This window comes from Podarcis cretensis (assembly GCF_951804945.1).
Source record: "Podarcis cretensis genome assembly, chromosome: 5".
NCBI classification, from domain to species: domain Eukaryota; kingdom Metazoa; phylum Chordata; class Lepidosauria; order Squamata; family Lacertidae; genus Podarcis; species Podarcis cretensis.
Window position 1 is genome coordinate 45,916,098 of NC_137174.1, and position 21,784 is coordinate 45,937,881.

The window sequence follows — 21,784 nt, forward strand, 5'->3', positions numbered from 1 at the left end:
GTTGTGGCCAATTTAATCCCATAGCACGTTGTCTTGAGTCCACGCAAATACATTATAGAATGGAAAAAACACACACCAGAAAAAACACTATCTTCATAAACTTGTGTTTGAACCTGGTGGTTCATATGACAAAGTCTTTCTGCTTAAAAATAAGTCCATCCACATAGAAGACAAAAGGCTGGATCTTCTTCTAAATTGGGGATTTAACTGTTTATCTTTGGTAAAAAGTGAGCATTCCATCAAGTGAGCACCCAGCTAGAGCATTAATGGGTGCATTCATTTACTATCCCCTTTCTCCCCTGTGAGGAACCTTTACAACATTTGGGTCTTTTTAGTCTGGAGGGAAAGGGAAGTAAAGAGGAACATGATAGAGGTGTATAGAATTATGCATGGCACAGTGAAAATGAAGACGGGGGCATTTTTCTACTTTTCTCATAACACTGGTCTAGAACAAGAGATAATCCAATGAAGCTGAATGTTGGAAAGTCAGAAGTACTTCTTCACACAATGCATACTTAAGATATAAAATTTGCTGCCACAAGATATGGTCATGGTCACCAGCTTGGCTTTCAAAGGGGATTAGACAAATCCAATGGCTGTTTGCCATGGTGGCTACATGCTGCCTCCCATATCGGAGGGCAGCATAATAGCTGAGGGAGAACTATCATCTCCCCGCTGGGCTTCCCTGATGCATGTATGCCAGGGTTGCCAACTTTTCTGGGTCTGTGGGCACATTTGCAAACCAGATAAGCTGTTGTGGGTACAATGGATGTGCTGCAGTTGTACACATGAGCCCTGCAAGGATGCACAACACATGCCCACTCACTTTCTCCCCATCTCCATTTAGGCTTTAAAAATGTTTTTTGCTGTTTTTCAAGCCTAATATGGGTGCAGAGGTGGAGGCAAGAAGTTAACATTCCAAAGTCTAATTTCAGGAATGGGAGTCCTCTGCTGTAGCACATACCCACGAGTATGTCACATTCCTGCAATAAAGCTATGCCTTGCATAATCTCACTTATTGTTGTCTGTCATGGCCAATTCATTTTGAGTGTTTTCTTAAAACAATAATTTATTTTGTTTTTCATTCTTTTAGGTAAGGCTCCAGGTTGGTCTGTATGTTGTTTTTCTCTTGGACTGGCTGACAGTTTTTAATAAAGATCAAATACTAGTTCTCCGCTTGGAGGATCATGCATCCAACGTTAAGTTTACTATGCACATGGTGTTCCAGTTTCTGGATTTAGGTAGGAAATTTTCTGACCTTTCTGATTAAAGCACATTTAATGAATTTGCCCTGTGTTTCTAAGGCTCCTGCATCAGCCCCCTTCCTAAATCTGCTCTCAGACAGTCCCAGGTAATTGCTCTGTAGTTAGATCACATATATTCAAACTTAAAGAAAAACAAGTTGCTTAAATTTAGCCATTCTTTGTCTTTTAACCAAGAGGTATGCCTTTTAAAATTTAATTTTAATCCACAGGTTCATGTTACCTTTGGGTCACTTGCCACATGCTTTCCTATACAGATAGTATAAGAATATTGTCTTTAAGAATGTTGCATGTTCATTGTAAGAACTGGCAGATGTACAGATTTATGAAGTAGTGCAGTTGCATCAAGTTACGGCTGCACACTCCCCCCCTCCACATGGAGCAATTTAGTGATTATCTATATCAAAAATGGCCTTCAGTAAACCATTTCTATGTGGAAACTGATCAACATGTGCTGCTATGTTAAATAACAGCCTTTAGGTCAGGCTTGGGAATCAAGCATGGGGAACAGTGTCCCACAGGCTAAATTAGGCCCACCAGGCATTCTAATTTGGCCCATGAGGTCATTTTTTCTTTTGGTGTGTTCACCTGCTGTCATCTGTGGGTAAGGGAAAGCTGCAGCTGCAAAGGAACAATTGGGAGCATTTGAGTGTGGTTCCAATTGTTCCCCTACAAATGGGACTTGGGTTTTTTGTGTGTGTTTTTTTGTTTTGTTTTGTTTAAATGGCACCGATGCAAGTCCTGCTGGGAACTGCTCCACTTAGGAGCTCCCAAGTGGAGCCGATTCCTGGGCTTCTATTCAGCTTCACCCAGATGTCAAAGTGGCCTACCTCTGCTTTAGATCATCAAAAGGTTGCAGCATGTAATATATTTCAAAAGTGAATTGCTATCATTTTTGCATGAGGGTGTGCTGGACCTCTATGCATGAGTGACATAAATGCTTCCTGACATCAGGAGCTCCATCATAAGAGGACAACTTTTTAGAAAAAAGGAGAAAGAATGTACATCCATGATTATTTTATGCTAAATGTTCCGAGAAAACAATCAGCCATAAGGATTTATTCTGTTTGGATGAAGGTTGGTTTAGACATTTTAAAAATAGATGAACAATTCATGCTGCTTACGATGCAAAATGATTTAAGTGATACATGGGGGACGGAATCATCTTATGTTTTAAATGCAGTTAACTTTTAAGTATTTAAAAACTGTCTAAATGCTACAGAACATAACCTGGAGTAGAACAGTTGCATTAAACTTGTATTAATATGTGGGAATTAGGGTGTTGAGCTAGAACGATCCAGCACCAGCAGGGAATTATTTTTTTTACATTGTGTAAAGAAAGAAAAGAACACATATTTACTTAGAATGGCTTGTACACTACAGCTTGCAAGTGGAACAGGAGTCACACTCTTCATGTTTTCACATGGTCCCTTTGCACTAACATACCCAGGGTTGTATCCAGCTAAGTTCTATTCAGAGTAGACTCACTGAAATTAAAGGCCCAAAGTTAATTATATCCAATCTTTTCAATGGGCCTACTCTTGAGTAGGACAAAGTGGTTAGAACTCCTATTTCTGCATCTCAAGATCATGCTCCTAAGGGGCAAACAATGTTCTGAGGTTAAATGCATGCAAGCATTCAATATGCATGAATTCCCTTCCTTAAATAGTATGAGAATGGGAATGTAAGTGAACATAACCAGAGCCATTGTGCAAGAGAAGGGTAGACTTAACCCTTTCCTCACATAATGGAGTCGCGCTGAAAAAGGTCCTTAATGACAACTTCAAGGAGCATAAGGCTATCAGTGGCTACTAGCCACGATGACAATGTTCTGTCTCCACTATTGGAGACAGCATGCTTCTGAATACCAGTTTCTGGGAATCACAAGTAGGGAGTGTGTTGTTGTGCTCAAGTCCTGTTTCTAGGCTTTCCACAAGCATCTGGTTTGCTACTGTGAGAACAGGGCACAGGACTAGATGTGCCTTTGGCCTATCCAGCAGAGAGCTCTTCTTCTTCTTCAAATACGTTCTTTCCAAAGCTGCTATATTAGCCCTAGCAGTGAAGTTTCCATTGGCATCAATAGCAGTTGCGGATGGGGGATTTTTGGTGCATGTACCGAAAAGGCTAAGCTTCCTCTCTACATTCCATGGGGCTGGATCTTGCTTATCCCTACCAGCCAAAAAGAACAAAAGAACAACAATTAAAAAACCAAAATCTTGTATAGTAAATGCTTGCAAACATTTCATGCCATTTGTCCTAATAGAAGGGATGGTGTGTGCTTCAGGCACTGCCAAGAAGACATGCTTCCTGTTCAGACAACAAGCTATAATGTCCAAAAGCCACGTTTATACATCTCATGTCACTTAACTTGGAAATGTTTGAGGAAATGCATAACAGAAAGTTATACAAGCTTATTTTGTGGTGATCTTTTTCCTTTTCTTAATTTTACTACAGGTGCTCTAAGTGAAAAAGAAGAAGCTCTAATTACCAAAAGTCCTGCATCAAACACTAGGAGGCCTGAAGATCGTAATTTGGGCCCTATGTTACCTATCACAAAGGAAATTCTACGAGATTTCTATCAGCCTTTCAACACAAAACTGGCTCAAGTTCTTTCTGATGAAGCTTTTTTATGGAAAAAATCCTGATGTGTCAATTCCGGTGCCACAAACACAGTGCTTAGGATTATTTTAAAATCTTGTTTTCAGGTGCAAGAAATTGCCCACTCTGAGACCAAGCAAGCCTACTGCAGTTAAATCTTTGTCTCCATGTTCAGCATACAATATGTCAACGAAGTTATATCAGATTTGCCATAGAAGAACATAAAGCTCTATCAATTGTCTTTTGTAAACTTTTCTCTCTCTCTCAGCAAACAGTGCACCAATAGCCTTGATATGAAGCAGTCTCGCATTCTGTGGTTATGGTTTTTGAAATGCCATTTTTAAGCTATTGTTACAGTACAGAAAGCACTAGCCACCTAAAAATGCACATTGATTCTAATTTTTAGGATACGTCTTGCATTCTTTTGAAACTATTCAAAACAGCTTTTTAACCATTAAAAGTTAATTGATTTTCATCTGGAAGTCTGTTTTTAATTTCAACAAACTCTTCAATATGTGTTCTCTTTGACCATAATAAACCTATTGAATCTGCCTGAGCTGTGTAATTTAATTCAAAACCAAGTAACTTTTTAATGGTTGATTGTACAGAGCACAGAGCAGAATGAATCCTTCCCCTATATCAAGAGAAGAATTTTCTCAATGGTGACTTACTCTAAAATATTAATTGAAAAGAGGGCTGACTTTCTAACTGATGTAAGAATATGACCCAATCATAATAAGTTTACAATCAAATAAAATAAAAGAAGAGGGAGGGAAATTATTAGCTTTGCTTTTTCTTTGGTATAGTTATGTGCTGTTTCTATCCCTTGGTCTCATCCCAAAGCTATCAAAAGTACTGGGAGTTTGACTTATGGAGCAGATCTAGCTATAGAATTACAATATTCCACTGAAGTACACAGCCTAAAATCCTGGTGATTATTTCCTGTCCTGAACAATACAAAGCTTAGGCCAGGTGTGGTTAATATTTTCAGCCCAAGGGCAGCATTCAAGATTGGCCACATGCTAGGACAAAGTGGTTTGGGCCACCAAACATGCACTCACTCTAACCTGTGCATGCATACGCACAGAATACAAATTCGCCACACGTACTCATACACACACAAATTCATGCATACACATATTGAGTTGACTTCCCTCACTATCCATTCTAGACCAATGAGCTTTTTGATTAGCTCCTTGAGCCTTCCAGCCAAAGAACTGCAAAGGGTCCAAGTAATTCATTCTGAAGTAGTACTTATTCACATTATCTTCCCAATGGCTACCCTCAACTGGTTTAGTCGGCCGGTCAAAGCAGTTTCCTGGGATGTGGCCTCTGTCACATGCTAACAGCTTCTAGGAGCCACAGGTGAGAGTTGAGTGCAGGGTGGGAACCAAACTACTCCAGAAGGAGCACGATGAGTCCCCCACCAGAGGTACTACCCCTCCCCAACACCCCATACACCCTCCTCAATGGCTACTAGTTAAAAAAACGTTCTGCATGAGAAAGAAAAGAAAAAGAAAGAAACTGTCCTCAGGAAGGACTCAGTGGAAGTAACACATCACAGCCCACAGTAAAGCAAAACGGTGCCACAGCTTTCCCATGGAAGGGGGCAGGATGCTTATCTGAGATGTGTATCTGATACAAGCTGTTGTGATGCAGTAGCAACAGGCGACAGACCTATGACTCTCAAGCCGATTCTGTTATTGGCTTCTCAACCACAAATGCTGAGGCTTAACTACTCTGAAAACCTTGGGGGGTTCCTTTGCACACCTTGCCTGTCAATAGCAGAGTGGTTCCCCCCCCTCCTCTTTTTGGCACCATAAACATTGCATTATTGGAGGTCTTGGGGACCACCACATATCACTTAGGCTAAATACAGCCTGTGGAGTAGACACCCCTGGGCTACACAATCAAACAATGTGCAAGCTAGGCCTACACCACAATTAAGATAGCTGCCATGAGACCTAGTTTACATCAGCTTAACTAGCTTACTGTACAATCTATGCTCTCCCAACAGCAACATCATTAATAGCAATGTAAAAAAGAGAGGAAGTATCAACACTGGCACCCACCTAGATATGCAGTTCTCCACTTGGCTTTCAAAGAGATGGGGAAGAGTGGGTCCAGGAGGGAATGATCATCGGCTGCCTTCTCACACCACTCCCTCAGAAAGTGTTTCTTGTCCCCAAGAGCATCCAGGAAGCTCAGCCGTAGCCAGTTAGCTGACACCTCAGAAACATACAGTACATGAAAGTTCTGAAAGACAAAAAGAGATGGAGAATTTGTCTCCCTCCCGATGGAGAATTTGTCCCCCTCCCCCCAAGGTATTGATTCCAAAATGGAAAGGGAATATTAACTGTAGCATTCAAAATACTAATGCAAGCACATTGGGAAGATCAATTTTAACTTAACAGATAAAAAGTATTGTTGCCAAGCAGGCACAGATAAAAGCATATCGCACACTGCAAAAACAAAACAACAACAAAAAAACCAAACCCAAAACAAAACAACCACCATCACCATTAACTCCAAAGGAAAACAGCCCTGCAGTACCCTGGAGCAGTGTGATGAGATCTTCATTGTAGGCATTCGTTCTTGAAGCCTTCCTTCAATATCTCCCTCCATTACCCCTCCCCTCTCCCTCTCTCACACCCCTACCCATGAGACTCTCATCCATTTTGTTATATTTTTATTTCCATTTTCTCTCCTACAACTCCCAATTTGCTTCTTGGAGACCTCTTTGAAAGGCCTCTTTCCTTCATTATTATTGCATAGAAACCCAGGAATACCTAAGAGCATGGATCCCACTCAAGGGGAACAGCAAAAGCAGACAGGTAATATTTCTTGGAGTGCAGCTGTGGATTAGAGGTATGGGAGGATGTTGAGGGTAATTCTCTGCAGATCTCACACATTCCTCAGTATCTTTGTTAGCCATGACGCTAGAGAGCCATCATAGGGCCAAACTACATGTTACATAAAGTCCTTGTGCAACACATGTTTATGACTTGCCTGTTCTCCTTTGTAAGAAAAGGGGGTGGGGGTGGTTGGGTCAGGACTAGATGGGGTTGTGGCATGTGGGGTAAGGGGGTTAAATCCTCCCGCCAGTTTCTTTACCACCAACAAAGACATCTAGAATGTGCTATTTGCTTCATCAGTACCTTATGGGGCAAAGAGCACCTGGAGGGAGGGTGATTTTAGAGAGGGAGCAGGAAATGGTGGAGCAGGGAGGTTAATTCTGCCATGGCCCTCCTGCATTCATTAAGGAGATGAAGTGGCAGATCCTAACTGAAAGTTTAAACAGTGTGCTTCATGTAATGGGCAGTTTGGCCATTAGGCTGCGGTTCTATTTTTCTGCCAAATCTCACACCAAGTTATGTAGAGGCTGAAAAAATAGATGGACCCAATGCATAGCGAGTTCTGATGATGCACCACTAAACGTGAGCTCAGGGATGTGTATTTGCTTAGGGATCTAGCGTTATAGGGAACAATAAGGGGGCAATCCTACCTTCTAGGCCAACAAGCAGCAGGGCTGAACAAAATGGTAGAGCCACTGCCATATATAAGGCCCCACTGCTCATGCCATCTAGGACAGAAGCCTCCCCCCCTGATTTTTTTGCTGTGCCAACTCCAGGCTTAAGATCCAGCAGATCCTTGGGTGGCCCAACTCTTCCTCTCCCTGCCTCCATGCCACTGTAGTTCAGACGCACACCCTGCTGGCAGAGCTTAGTGGAGTCAAGTGGATGTATCCCAGATCTCTCTCTCTCTCTCTCTCTCTCTCTCTCTCTCTCTCTCTCTCTCTCTCTCTCCCTCCCTCCCTCCCTCCCTCCCTCTCCCTCTCCCTCTCCCTCTCCCTCTCCCTCTCCCTCTCTCCCTCCCCCCCCTTACTGGTCAGGATAGTCCACCCTGTATATATCTCTCTATATATTATTTATAACATTTCTGTGAAAGAATGATACCCAGGGCAGTGTACAATCAAACCAGAACTAATGAGTAATAAAATAAAACACAGCAAACAAGAACAATATTTCCACCAAACACCAACAACTTGCAGAGTAAAAAGTTTTAACAACATGCCTACAGTTACGAAGTCCAGTTACATAGTGAGTTTCCTCAGGGAGGTTATTTACCAGCCCTGGGGCCACCAGTGAAAATGTGTGACCCACGGCCTGCTTGCTCTCCTTTTACAAACAGATCATAAATGTAAGGGAAAACTACCTTCCCAACATTCTATGTCCCATGTGCTGGTACTTGCTTATGGTCAAGGATCACGTTCCCACGAGCCTCAGAGTTTTGACCGTACTGTTCTCAAGGGTAAGGAGATAATGAGTAACCTACAGGGCACTGCAATCTGGTTTGCACTAAGACCAGTTGAACAAATCCCAAATATTCCAGCAGCATTATCATTCAGAGTGGCGCTTTAGCGTAAAAAAAAGCATTTCCTGGACCAAGGTTTTGCACCATTGCCAGAGTACTTGTTGAGCTTCATACGTTGTCAAAATACAAATTAATTAGGACTTATCATTTAGTTCCAGTAATATCTCTTCAACTGTGGGAATCGAGGGGAGGCTGAAGATAACATAGATTCAGGAAAGGGTGGATTTCAAAACATCCTCTAACCTCTTATTTTGTGCCTTTGGTAGCAAAAAATATTTTAGTGAAGCTTTGCAATATATCTATTAGTTTTGGAAAGCTGGAAGCAGAAACAGAGTATAATCATTCCACAAAGAAAAAATTAGCCTTGAACCAAGACAAACTGACTTTTATATTTATGTAGAAAACAAGGCATTGTTGCCTGTTGATCCCAGGGCTCAGGCATGTCTTTTTTCAACCTAATAATCTCAAGATAAACAAATAAGTTCCTTCAAGCTATGCATCTGTCACCTTGCCAAGAATTAACCAAGTTTCCCAACTAAGCCAGAGGCATTTTTTGTGTGTGTATAAGAAGACACTAAGCTCTTTGCAAGAAAGCAATTTACATTAGATACCTTGTGCAGATTGAGCACGTACATGTGTTTAACGTTACCCTGAACATTGTCTGTCCCTAGTGAAAACACTTTCTTTTTCTGCTGGCCTTTGAAGTAATAGATTCAAAAGAGGAAAAGCTAGTGCTGTGCTGCCACCTTGTGTTCATGGATAACACTGTTCTTTGCAATAAGTTCACAAAACAGGAGTTTCTTCTCTGTTACTTCAAACTCTTTTTTTTTTAGACTTTTTGAAATTATTTCAAGTAAGTTTAGATCTGTATGGTGGAAAGGAGGTTGCTGTTTCGATATTCTCTGGACTCTTCAACCTAAATATAGGACATTTTTGTCACAAAAAAGGGTGGATCTACACTACAGCCATGAGTACTGAAAATTGCTGAATTGCCATGTACCATATTAGTTTATATTCTATTGGTTGCACCCAACTAAAACTGAATAGGTCCACTAAAGTAAATTGATCTCACTGGGTCTACTTTTAACTATGATTTAGATTAAAGGGGGGGCTGGTGCAATTTCCAAAATAGGGCCCCCTACTCCCAGAAAATAACGCATGAAATAAGGCAACACAAAATACCTATTGTGGTATCTAAACACTAACACATTAATTATGATGTAAGCTTTTGTGGGCTACTAACCTACTAACCAACCAACCAACCAACCAACCAACCAACAAATTGGGAGCCTGTAGAGTTTCATAACTGTCAGCAAAACACACACAGTGAGGATATTCAAAGAACAACTGCGTTCTGATCAGCTGTCCTTTGTTTCAAACCATGGCAGGAAATGGTTTGATGCCATATGTATCCCTGTATAGTTTCTTTTTATTTTAATGGTATCTCTGTTGTCTATTGATCTGATATAAGGGAAAGACCAATAGCTCAGTGCTAGAACATAAGTTCTGCATGCAGAAGTTCCCAAGTCCAATCCCTGGGAAGTTCTGCTTGTTGTCTGAAACCCTGGAGAGCTGCTTCCAGTCAATAATGGCAATGCTGAACTAGGTTGACCCATGGTTTGACTCCATATAAGGCAGCTCCCTGTATTCCTGTGCTTAGAACATACAAATAAAGTGTCAAGGCATGGACAGTGGTCTGGATGGAGCCCGTAACTGGGAACTAGGAGTCAGGACTAAAGAGCAATCCAGAACAGAATGGAAACCCAAGGCAGGCTTGGTAGAACGAGCCAGGAGTAGGGACCAAAGAGAAAACACAACCTGAGGAGGCAGAACTGAACAAGTCAGGACTGAAGACCAAGACCAGAAACACAAAACACACTAGATCTCAGGAAGAACTGGGCCAGTTTGCCAGTGGTTTAAAACGTGGAGGGGAGAAGGGACTGTGCCTGCAAGTCCTGACCCCAACATGAGGGTTTGTCTTACATTACATGCAAATGTCTCAATATCGCTTTGGTTTAATACATGTAGAAACCTCCTCATAATCATGAACCGTGATCACACGGGATTCTGGATGGCTAGGATTTTTGAGCACAATCAGCACACCTAGAAGCCCTCTTCAGACTGAACATGTCTGACAAGGACTCTGCACGCTTGGCATAAAATGGTTTCCCCGTGGCTTAGTTAGCTTTATGTGGCTGTTGGACTGGATTGTGAGATGTTTGAAATTGCTGTTTAACATGGCTGCATTGCAGTGGAACAGGATGTGTGCAATGTTTTATGTTCTATGTCAGCTGGGTTTTTCTCTGAAAAGCAGTCCAGAGATGCTGAAAAGGAATTAATGGATGCAATATGAGCTCCTGATATTGTATAAGAGCAAGCATAAATTTGGCTTGGCAAGATCAGCCCCCTTTTATCCTCCCAGTCAACTGGAGGGCTCAGCTAGCAAGAGATGCACTGGGAGATTTCCCTGGTACGTTAACAAAAAGTGGCAATCTTGCCATGGCCTCTTCTGATGATGATAAGTAACTAGGTTTCCAGTATGGCTCTTGGGTGTGAAACTTCCCTGCCCTAGGCTGATGGTAATCGTTATTTTCAATAGTGACAAGCTCCTCTAGCCCCTATCCAGGCTTGCCTTTGAAACATTAACATTTTATGAAATAGCTGCCTTGTCCCTGTGCTGTATCAACATAATGGTGCTTAAAATGATTCATACACAAGTCAACTTGGTGGGGGTTTAATAGACCGCTGAGCTGAAAGCTGCTAGAAGCCATTGGGATCCTGCAGCGTACAAGATCAGAATTTTGGAAAGCAACAACAACAAAGGGCTTTTTCTATGAATCTGTGGCATTGGATTGTTCTGTGCAAATATGGGGCATCTCTTATTTTCTACAGGATTGTGGCGCAACAAGGCAGCCTGTAATTAAAAGACATACCTTAAAGGCACAATTGGAAATCCTGCTATTACGGCATCATAAATTATGTGTCTCGGATAGGCTTGCCTTTAAAAACCTTTTTAGCAGACATGGAAAACAATACAATGAAGGCACCTGCCTAATCCTAACAGCCAGGGAGCTGCAGAACATCGGTGCTGCTACACTGAAGGATTGGCCAGGAAATGATGTTATGTGGCAATTGCAAAAGGTACGTTGCCTATATGCTACATCTGCACTTATGACTGTACACCGTGACTTTAACTACCCTGAGCTCCATTTATAAAGACAGTAAATAAATAAACAAATATGCACCATGGCTACATTTTGAATACTAGAGAATATCAAAAGCAGCTGCTCCAAAAGTTTAAGACCACCACCTTTCAATTTATTGCCTAATGACAGACCTTTGTCCCAGAGGGGAAAAAACAACATGCCCAGCACCCAGCACTACCTGAATTGGCTTGAATAGATTCTGTGCCTTGTGCATCACCTAAAATTAAACTTCAGATCTGCTAATATAAAGATCTCTCCATTTTTCTTTGCTTCTCTTCTCTGCTGGGCTCTGGTTAATGCTAGTGGCAAAGCCAAATTGCTGCTGGCTTTTATATTTCGAGAGGGAAAACAGCTGTTGCTCCTTCATCCCAGCATGCCTTGCCACAACAGAGATCTTTTTGCAATAAGCATGGTCTAACCCAGTGTTTCCCAAACTTTCCTCTACAGACCACTTGAAAATTGCCGAGATTCTTGGCAGACACTCAACACTACTGCCTGTTGTAGCAAGATGCTGTACGATTTTCAGTTGTATTTTAAGGGGCATGCCATGGACCCTCTGAATGAAGGGGTTCATGGACCACAGTTGCATGATATTCTGCCGCCATTGTTGGAGGCAGTTTGCCTGAATGCCAGCTGCTGGGAATGACAGTAACCCTGGTCCTGCTTGCAGGCTTCCCATTATCCCATAGGCACCTGGTTGACCACTCTGGGAGCAGAGTAATGGATTAGATGGGCTATTGGCCTGATCCCAATGAGCTAGTCTTGTGTATTCCTGTAGTGTGTGCTGTTTCGTCTGCTCCAGAAAGGTAGACAACAGGGAAAGGTGCACAACAGGAGAACTAAAATTGCCATCATCACTGTTAGGGAATGTAAAGTATTTGAATGGCTTTTAGTCAGGAGAGGGGTGGGAATCAACTGGATTGGGGAATGAGGGAGGCATTTTTGATGAGGAATAATCAGGGCATGTCAATTTGCCAATATCTTGATCCACTTGGTCCTTTTTATTTCGTAGGTCTGGGCTTCATCTTTAAAGGCCATCATTTCCTAGTTTTCTCTGATCCTCATTGAGGGCAGGAAATCTTCAATGTGCTGAAGAAAAAAGTCCCTCCCCCATCATTGCCAACCTTGTTAAATAACTACAAGGAATCTAAATTGTAGTCCAGCCCACCAGCTGGCTAGAGAAGCAGATTTGGCAACCCAGCTCACTGTCTCATTCACTACAGGGGTGTCAAAATCTCTGGAATGAACCCTCTTAATTTTACATATGCCGCTTATTCTAAATACTTAATTATTATGAAGCATCTAGGATAATTATGAAAGTGAATCAAACTAGTGCAGTCAAGAAACATTAATTATAGGGTTTGCAAATAATCTCATACAAGCGTATTTGAATTGGATATAGTTTACATTGGAGTTGTGAAATATAATCAAATAATAATCATTATGTTAAGAATCTTTGAAATTCCATCAACTTTCCTGTATATAATTTTACTACTTCTCCTCTTCCAATTTATGTATGTGTACACATGAACAAATACTCCTTTAAAAATAATGTGTACAGTATTTAGGATTGGGATGGAGGAGGCCAGGCCCAAATTAACACACAATGATTTTTTATAGTGCAGGGACAACTTCTGATTTCCACATAAGCACAATTGTTTTAGATTGTTTCTGTGTTCCAGTATTTTTTTTAAGTGCCTATTTTTCATGTATTTATCTTCTTGTTGCTTAATTGATTATTTCCTTTGGTAGATCGATTTAGTTAACAAAACAGTTTCCCAGGACTTCTGTATCCACTCTCTTAATGTATGGGGTCTTTCTTCTTTCCATAATTGTGCCATACATATCTTAGCTCTCAGAAGTAAGCTGGAAACAAGCTGCAAGTCTATGTCTCTCACTTTTGTTTTTAGTAAACAAAAAAGTAAATATTTTGGATTTCTTGATATGGTCTATTCTTTGTATTGTGTTAAGGACTTTGCCCTAGAAATTTCTTATTTTGATGCACCTCCAGAAAATGTGATATAATCCGCTTTTAATTTTCTGCATCTCCAACAAAATAGATTCAGCTGATATATCTTATTTAATTTATGAGGAGTGAAATACCTTTCATATATGGATTTGGAGGGGGGGGACTCTTTCAGATTAACACTTGTAAGTGTTCTCAGAACTGATTTGAATAACCAGGACTGTGATATAGACAAATTGTAATTTGACAGATCACAATGATATTCTGCAATTTATGAAAGATACAGTGCAGTGAGAATTGCACAGTACTGCTATCTGTTATGCAACAAATCAGTAAATTCTAATCCATTTATGGCCCTGGATTAAATTCCCTAGGATGCATTATTATACAGCTCTGCTCAGTGCTTGGCAAATCACTAGAGGGCACCATTGCTTTTATTTCCACCAGTTTAAAAAGTTTGCTGTTCTTAACCCAGAGGAACAAAAGTTTTCATTTATGTACAAGTTAGAAACATACAGTATTGAAGTTAGTGTGGGGAAAGGCATTCCGGTATAACGGATACCTACAGCATTAGATATTCTTTATTGCAGGTGTAGACACATGTAGGAAATAGAGAGATTGAGGTTGTAACCTTGTAAAATTTAAAGGTAAAGATAAAGGACCCCTGACAGTTAAGTCCAGTCGCGAACGACTCTGGTGTTGCGGCGCTCATCTCGCTTTACTGGCCGAGCGAGCCGATGTTTGTCCACAGACAGTTTTTCCGGGTCATGTGGCCAGCATGACTAAGCCGCTTCTGGTGAAACCAGAGCAGCACATGGAAACACCATTTACCTTCCTGCCAGAGCAGTACCTATTTATCTACTTGCACTTTGATGAGCTTTCAAACTGCTAAGTTTGCAGGAGCTGGGACCGAGCAAGGGGAGCTCACCCCATCGCGGGGATTTAAATCGCCAACCTTCCGATCGGCAAGCCCTAGGCTCTGTTGTTTAGACCACAGCACCACCCACGTCGCCTATAACATTTAGCTTTGAGTAAATGTCTTCATACTACATCAGAGTAGATATGCCTAGGCTTGTGCTGTGAGAGAAATGACCGCAAGCAAGCTGTTACATGATCAACCATCCCAGGCAAAGCCACCTCTTCAGACTACTACTTCTGCAGCTCTGAGCAAAAAAATTGCCTCTCCAAATCCCCCAACCTATTTGCAAGTGGCAAAATAGGTTTAGTGATAGACCCCGCCCCCAGCTGAGGTAAGCAACAAAGAAAATTCTATTCTGCAAAACTGGCATCCAAAATTCTCTCCTCCGTTTGGGGACAAAGGAGTTGTGAGTTTGGGGTTTTGATGGAAGTTGTAGTCCAACAAGATCTGAACATAGGAAGCTGCCTTACAGTAAGTCAGACCAATGAATCCTCTAACTCTATACGGTTGACCCTGACTGGCAATGGCCCTCTAGGGCAGGGGTCAGCAACTTTTTTCAGCTATGGGCCAGTCCACCGTCTCTCAAACCATGTGATGGGCAGGACTAGATTTTGAAAATAATAATAATGAACGAATTCCTATGCCTACAAATAACCAAGAGATGCATTTTAAATAAAAGCACACATTCTACTCATGTAAGAACATGCTGATTCCCAGACCATCCACAGGCTGGATTGAGAAGGCGATTGGGCCGCATCCAGGCCCCAGGCCTTAGGTTGCCTACCCCTGCTCTAGGGTCTGAGGCAGGAGTCTTTTCCAGCCTTCACTAAGCATGCTAGGGATTTATTTTTGCTTATTTAGATTCATAAACCACTTAATCACAAAACTCTCCAAGTAATGTGCATAATAGAATTGTTGATAAAACACAGCTAAAATCCACAAAATTGTTTTACATAAAGCAGTCATCAATAAAGCACAGATAAAACTAGTAATGCTTTCAAAAACAAATATTGACAACGAAATTACATTGAACCTGGGACTTTTTGCATACATAAGAGATGCGCTAACTCCAGAGCTATAGCCTTCCCCCTTAAGAGCTATGCTCCTTCTCTGGATGACATCCCATTGGCTAACTGTGCTCTAAGGTAACCTTCCCCAACCTGGTGCTCTCTAGATATTGCTGAGCTACAACTCCCATCATCTCTGGCCATTGGGCAGGCTCAGTGGGGCTGATGGGAGTTGGAGTCCAAAACATTTGTAGGGTACAAAGTTGGGAAAGGATGTGCAAAAGCCGGTTTTCCACAGTGGCAAGATGAGCAGCTGGTCCTTTCAGGAACATACCTGATTTTGAAGGACTGTCTCTTAGCCTTCAAAACATTCCAGCCCATTGGAAACTAATTTTTCTCCTTTGTGTATAGTACAAAATTCAGTTAGCCGTTAGTTACACATTACAGGCATATAGGAAATTGATGAAAACTTGTGTGCTAAATTCTAGGAGATCTCAGCTTGCTCCTTGTTACTGAAGTAGCAGTTGCCATGGTAAATGCTAAGCACATGTTACTAATGGCACCACAAAGCTCTTTTACACAGAACACTTTTATATTGTATGTAAAATCCAAGTTCTTCCTGTAGTAAGCAAAGTTATTACAATTTTCTCAGATTCATGGGGGCAGCTGCTCTGCTCTTCATTTTTAAAATATGTATTTGCTATGCATTTGCAGTGCTTCTTTTTTTAAAAAAGAAAAGGTACACAAGTTACATTTCAGTAAATTACACTTTCATGGCATGTGCCAAAGATGTTTTAAGAGAAGGGAAATGACTTCTGTTTATATTGACTATTGACTTTAACTCAACCATGCTTTTGAACATTTTGATCCATTTTTAATTAAAAGAGGAAAAAACATTAAAAGGCTAAAAACATGGAGAATCACTCCTGTTGTTATTTGTCAAAGCAAAGCTCAATGATAGAGCCAATACATTTGAGAGTAGTGGCCTTGTCACCCTATGAAATTCAATGGTCAATCTGCTGGCTTCCCACATTCTAAGGAAAAAGCTATTCTCAGGAGATCTCAGTCTCTGACAACACTAAAATGTAGACTACAAATGCAACAAATAAGTTTTTGTAAACACAAGCGTCACACAGATATGCTCAGCAGTGTGACCTAATTTGCTTCAGCTCTATGTTTGGGGTGCTCTGATTGGCTACAGCTCTACATTGCAATTGTGACAAACTTAGGTTTGCTTATGTAAGTGGAGGTGAGGAGGGGAAATGCCTCAGTTTTTCACTGATATCTTGGCTCACAGCAGACTTTGTATGAAAGGATGAGTTTATTGGGCACTTTCCGTTTGCTCCTATTTTGATAACACTGTGGCCACCAAGAATATGTGGAGCCCAACTTTTTTCCTGCAATTTGCTAGTTGAGTGGAAACTTAAAAATGGCTTCCATGCCCAGCAGCTGAATTTAATTATTTAATTTGATTTGGTTTCTTAAAAGTATTTATAATCTATCATTCACCCAAAGGTCCCAGGGTGCGCAAATTACTGTATATCTTATCCATACTGTCACTTGGGACTTCAATCTTCAGATCTCCCTAGATTTTGTGGCAATCCCCAGTGCAGATGCTTTGACAGTGGAGAGCAAGGGGACATCCTTTTCCATGCAGAGAAAATAGAGTGAAAAATTACTTGAGGCTCATGAGGAGCTGTGATATTTTACTCATGTGGAGAGGAGGGAGAAGGGGAGCATGCTGTAGGCTGTAGAATATTCCCAAACCGAGGTATGGTTTTCAAGTTTCTCTGATTAGCACCACCAGGATACTAAACAACTTTTCCAGTATTCTCAGAGATTCATATATAGCCTAAAGTAATTTTATAATGGCCATCAGGTTTTTTTAAAAAAAATGTTGTCAGGGTTTGATTATTTACACTTGACATTTGGTATCTGATTCTGTTTAATAGGAACTAATATTTAATATTGGATCTTTTACTTGCTATTTGGAAGTCAGTATGGCCACAATTCAGGCTTTTCTGCACATATTTAGAAGTGGCTAGAAGGGCTCTGTTCAGGGATCTTCAGCAACAGAAAAGCAGCGCTCACGTCATTATGCTGATGATGTTGAGAAGTGACTGTAGTACTCCCAGAAAGGATGAGCTCTTCATGTCTATTTAATTTCCTGCTAAAATTAAATCATATGCAACTTCCAAGGCTATGTTTATGTGCATAGATCAAACCAGATTAAGTGCTTGGTGTTACAAAACTGCTCAATTCATCCAATTACAGAGGTTTCTGGGTACTATGTTGATGGCACGGTACTAAACTGGAATGTAAGCAATGCCCCAGGGACATATTATTTATACAAAAAGACCTAACCTCTTTGGCCAATGTTAACCAACATCCTGATATAGAAAGAGAATATTCCTTCGAAAACTCTTTATTGGATTAAACTAAATTTAATTTGAAGAGGGAATTAACTCCGCTGAGACTTCAGTGGATGCACTCTGTATTTCAGTAGATGAGTGAGACCAAAAAGTCACTTGCTCCTCACATTTCGGAAACCATGGGGGAGGGGAGATAATTAACAATATTTCACATGGTTTTACTATGTATTAGATGTATTTTATAAATAAATAGGCTTCTCCTCTCTTCAACATGACAGCTACTTTTGAAAAGCTATAGATACAGGCCTGTTACAAGTGTGTACCTGTAATGATAACAGGTCTGATGTTTTATTTTTTATTACTGAGAAAAAGAAGATTATATGAGCTATTATTATTTATTACATTTGTTAGTCTCAAATTTTCCATTCTTGGGAAAGGTGGGGAAAGGAGCGAGTGGTTGCTGAACAACTCTGGGCACGTCTGGAAGAACCGGACCATTTGGATCCCTTCCAGTCGGTATTCAGGCCTCATCATGGGATTTAAACTGCCTTGGTCGCACTGGTTGATGATCTCCGGCGGGCTAGGGACAAAGGTGAGAACTGTTTCCTAGTTCTGCTGGATCTCTCAGTGGCTTTTGACACCATCGACCATAACATCCTTCTGGACCGTCTTGAGGGGCTGGGAGCTGAGGGCACTGTTATACAGTGGTTCCGCTCCTTCCTCCTGAGCCGTGTCCAGAAAGTGGTGGGGGGGGATGAGTGTTCCGACCCCTGGGCTCTCACTTGTGGGGTGCCTCAGGGTTCTGTCCTCTCCCCCATGCTTTTCAACATCTACATGCAGCTGCTGGGAGAGATCATCATGGGGTTTGGGCTGGGTGTTCATCAGTATGCAGATGATACCCAGCTCTACCTCTCTTTCAAATCGGAACCAGTGAAGGTGGTGAAGGTCCTGTGTGAGTGTCTGGAGGCGGTTGGAGGATGGATGGCAGCTAACAGCTTTAGGGTGAATCCTGACAAGACAGAAGTACTGTTTTTGAGGGACAGGAGGCGGGTAGGTGTGGAGGACTCCCTGGTCCTGAATGGGGTAACTGTGCCCCTGAAGGACCAGGTGCGCAGCCTGGGAGTCATTCTGGACTCACAGCTGTCCATGGATGCACAGGTCAATTCTGTGTCCAGGGCAGCTGTCTACCAACTCCACCTGGTACACAGGCTGAGACCCTATCTGCCTGTGGACTGTCTCACCAGAGTGGTGCATGCTGTGGTTATCTCTCGCTTGGACTACTGCAATGCACTCTATGTGGGGCTACCTTTGAAGGTGACCCGGAAACTACAACTAATCCAGAATGCGGCAGCTAGACTGGTGACTGGGAACAGCCGCCGAGACCACATAACACCGGTCTTGAAAGACCTACACTGGCTCCCAGTACGTTTCCGAGTACAATTCAAAGTGTTGGTGCTAACCTTTAAAGCCCTAAACGGCCTCGGTCCAGTATACCTGAAGGAGCGTCTCCACCTCCATCGTTCTGCCCGGACACTGAGGTCCAGCACTGAGGGCCTTCTGGCGGTTCCCTCGCTGCGAGAAGCCAAGTTACAGGGAACCAGGCAGAGGGCCTTCTCGGTATTGGCACCCGCCCTGTGGAAAGCCCTCCCACCAGATGTCAAAGAGAAAAATAACTACCAAACTTTTAGAAGACATCTAAAGGCAGCCCTGTTTAGGGAAGCTTTTAATGTTTAATAGGTTATTGTATTTTAGTGTTTTGCTGGAAACTGCCCAGAGTGGCTGGGGAAACCCAGCTAGATGGGCGGGGTATAAATAATAAATTATTATAATTATTATTATTTATAAAAAACAAAACTCAAAACAACTTAAGATAAAATGGAAACAGATAAAATTGATCAAAAGCAAAAGCAAAAGGTACAGTGGTACCTCGGGTTACATATGCTTCAGGTTACATACGCTTCAGGTTACAGACTCCGCTAACCTAGAAATATTACCTCGCATTAAGAACTTTGCTTCAGGATGAGAACAGAAATCATGCGGCTGCGGCGCGGCAGTAGCGGGAGACCCCATTAGCTGAAGTGGTGCTTCAGATTAAGAACTGTTTCAGGTTAAGAACGGACCGCTGGAACGAATAAAGTACGTAACCAGAGGTACCACTGTAAAGGGCAATTTTGGTGTTACCACCAACTTTGATGACAGCAAAATGGTAATGCTCTATTAAAGGGGTGGGGAATTTCAGGCCTGGGGGGCCAGCATCATCCTCTAAAACTTTCTGTCTGAATCCCAGGATTTTCCTTAGGCCCCACCCACTTCCTATGTCACATCCTCTTCCCCTAATCCCTTACCAGCTTTGGCCCAGCTGGAGTGTGTCCTTGAGCTAAGCTTGCTTCTTGCTTGGAATGTGTCATTGAGCCTCTTGCTTGCTTGTATGGAGAGTTGTGAGTGTACATGGAAACCTCTGCCTTGGGAATGTACAACCTGTTGTATAAATGTAAGAGCCATATCTGTCCCACTTTTGCCTATGGCCTCAGCCACTACTAGCATATGGCCCTTGCAAGGTTGCTCAAGAGGCTGAAAAAAGTTTCCACCTCTGCCCTACAGGAACTACAACTAAATCCGGGAAAGATCTTCCTGCTCAGAGGAGGGTCCCATTGTTGGCCCTAATTCCTATATGGGAATCAAGAGGGGGCCAGTGGAGACTCATAAACCTCCTCATATACCACCAAGGAAAGTGCCACACTTGTAGGGATTCCAGATTTTAGGGGGCAAATGCATTCTGGTTGGTTCCACCTCTCATCCCCAAATTATCCCCACAATCCTGAGAAAAGAGATGAAAGGGTGCTCAAGCAGAGTCTTAGACCACAAGGAACAAGACCTTTGGGAAAGAGGGCAATGGCCAAACACATTGTCTTGATCAGGACCCAGCTGATGTTCCAGGAAGGAGTTGAGGGGCAGGGTTAGTTGGGGGGCCAGAACTAATGCAAGTGGAACTTCCGGAGGCGGCACGAACGACAATGGCGGTCCCATTCTGTCTGTGAAGGGGAAGCTCCGCAGAAACGGGTCGTCCGCTACGGCGAAGCGGAGACCCTTGCCAGAAAACCACAGGCAGCGATAGCCTGTGGCCGTGGGACTCGGCGGGCACCATCAGCGCCCCCGAAACTGCAAAGGGACCCCATAAGGGGCTCCGGAGCGTGACGGGGGTAGCGCGGTGCTGTGAGTCGATCGCTCTTTCTACTAATGCAAGTGGTGCATAGACAATCCTGGTGTACCATCTTATCTGTCTCAGCTACATGTGACTCTATAGCTGGACAGCTTCCTACTCTCTTAGCAACCTTTTCTGACCTATTGGAAAGCTCCTTGGTCTTGCTAGTTAGAGGATAATTTAATCCACCCACCTGTGTTGGCAAATGCAGGACAGGAACAAATCTATTTTAGTCACATTCCACAGTCTGGTAGTTGGCTAGTGAATGACATTCAAAAGTAGCTTTACATACTGTTACACAGTATGCAAGTTTAGATACTTTATTCGTTGTTTTTAAATGTCTGAGATACTATGTACTTTATCGTCATGGGTTTGAAACAAAAGAAAAATCAGTTCTACCAAGATTAAGAAGATAAATGCTATTGCAGAAGGAAATGGGGATATTTGCTCCTCCCTTTCTGCAAGAGAGTAACACATCTACTATGAGAACAAAAAAGAGAGTGTTCTTTTTGAAGGCTTAGGCTGTGCATGACATACACAACTTTGAGTTATTAACCCCACTGAGAAATTCCACTTGCCATATTCCACACATATGTACCACCCCCTTCAGGGGCTCTGCTCACAAGATTAATGACCCTATGGATCCTTTCCTTTCATGTACTGATTCTGACAGGAGGCCCCATGCAAACACCTGAAGGTACAGGTGGTTTTGTATAGGTGAACAGGTGCCCAGTCAGTGGCACATTTGCCATTCGTGCAATAGAGGACTATGTGCACATATTATTCTATGAGTGGGGACTGCTGCGATCTCTCCCCACTTTTTTCATCACATGAGTGGGACACCAGAAGAGGAACTGTAGTCTTCTCTTCAGGATCAA

The 21,784-nt window shown here is 42.2% G+C and overlaps 1 protein-coding gene across 1 annotated transcript in view; it reads left to right on the forward strand.

The window, feature by feature from the left end:
- CHST15 (carbohydrate sulfotransferase 15) overlaps positions 1-4,335 on the forward strand; it is a 73,450-nt gene extending 69,115 nt beyond the window's left edge. Inside the window, exons 7-8 of the mRNA XM_079976722.1 lie at positions 1,094-1,241; positions 3,717-4,335. Of these exons, the coding sequence (XP_079832848.1) occupies positions 1,094-1,241; positions 3,717-3,907 (339 nt within the window). The 3' untranslated portion in view covers positions 3,908-4,335. The remainder of the gene's footprint in view (positions 1-1,093; positions 1,242-3,716) is intronic.
- Positions 4,336-21,784: the final 17,449 nt, after the last annotated feature.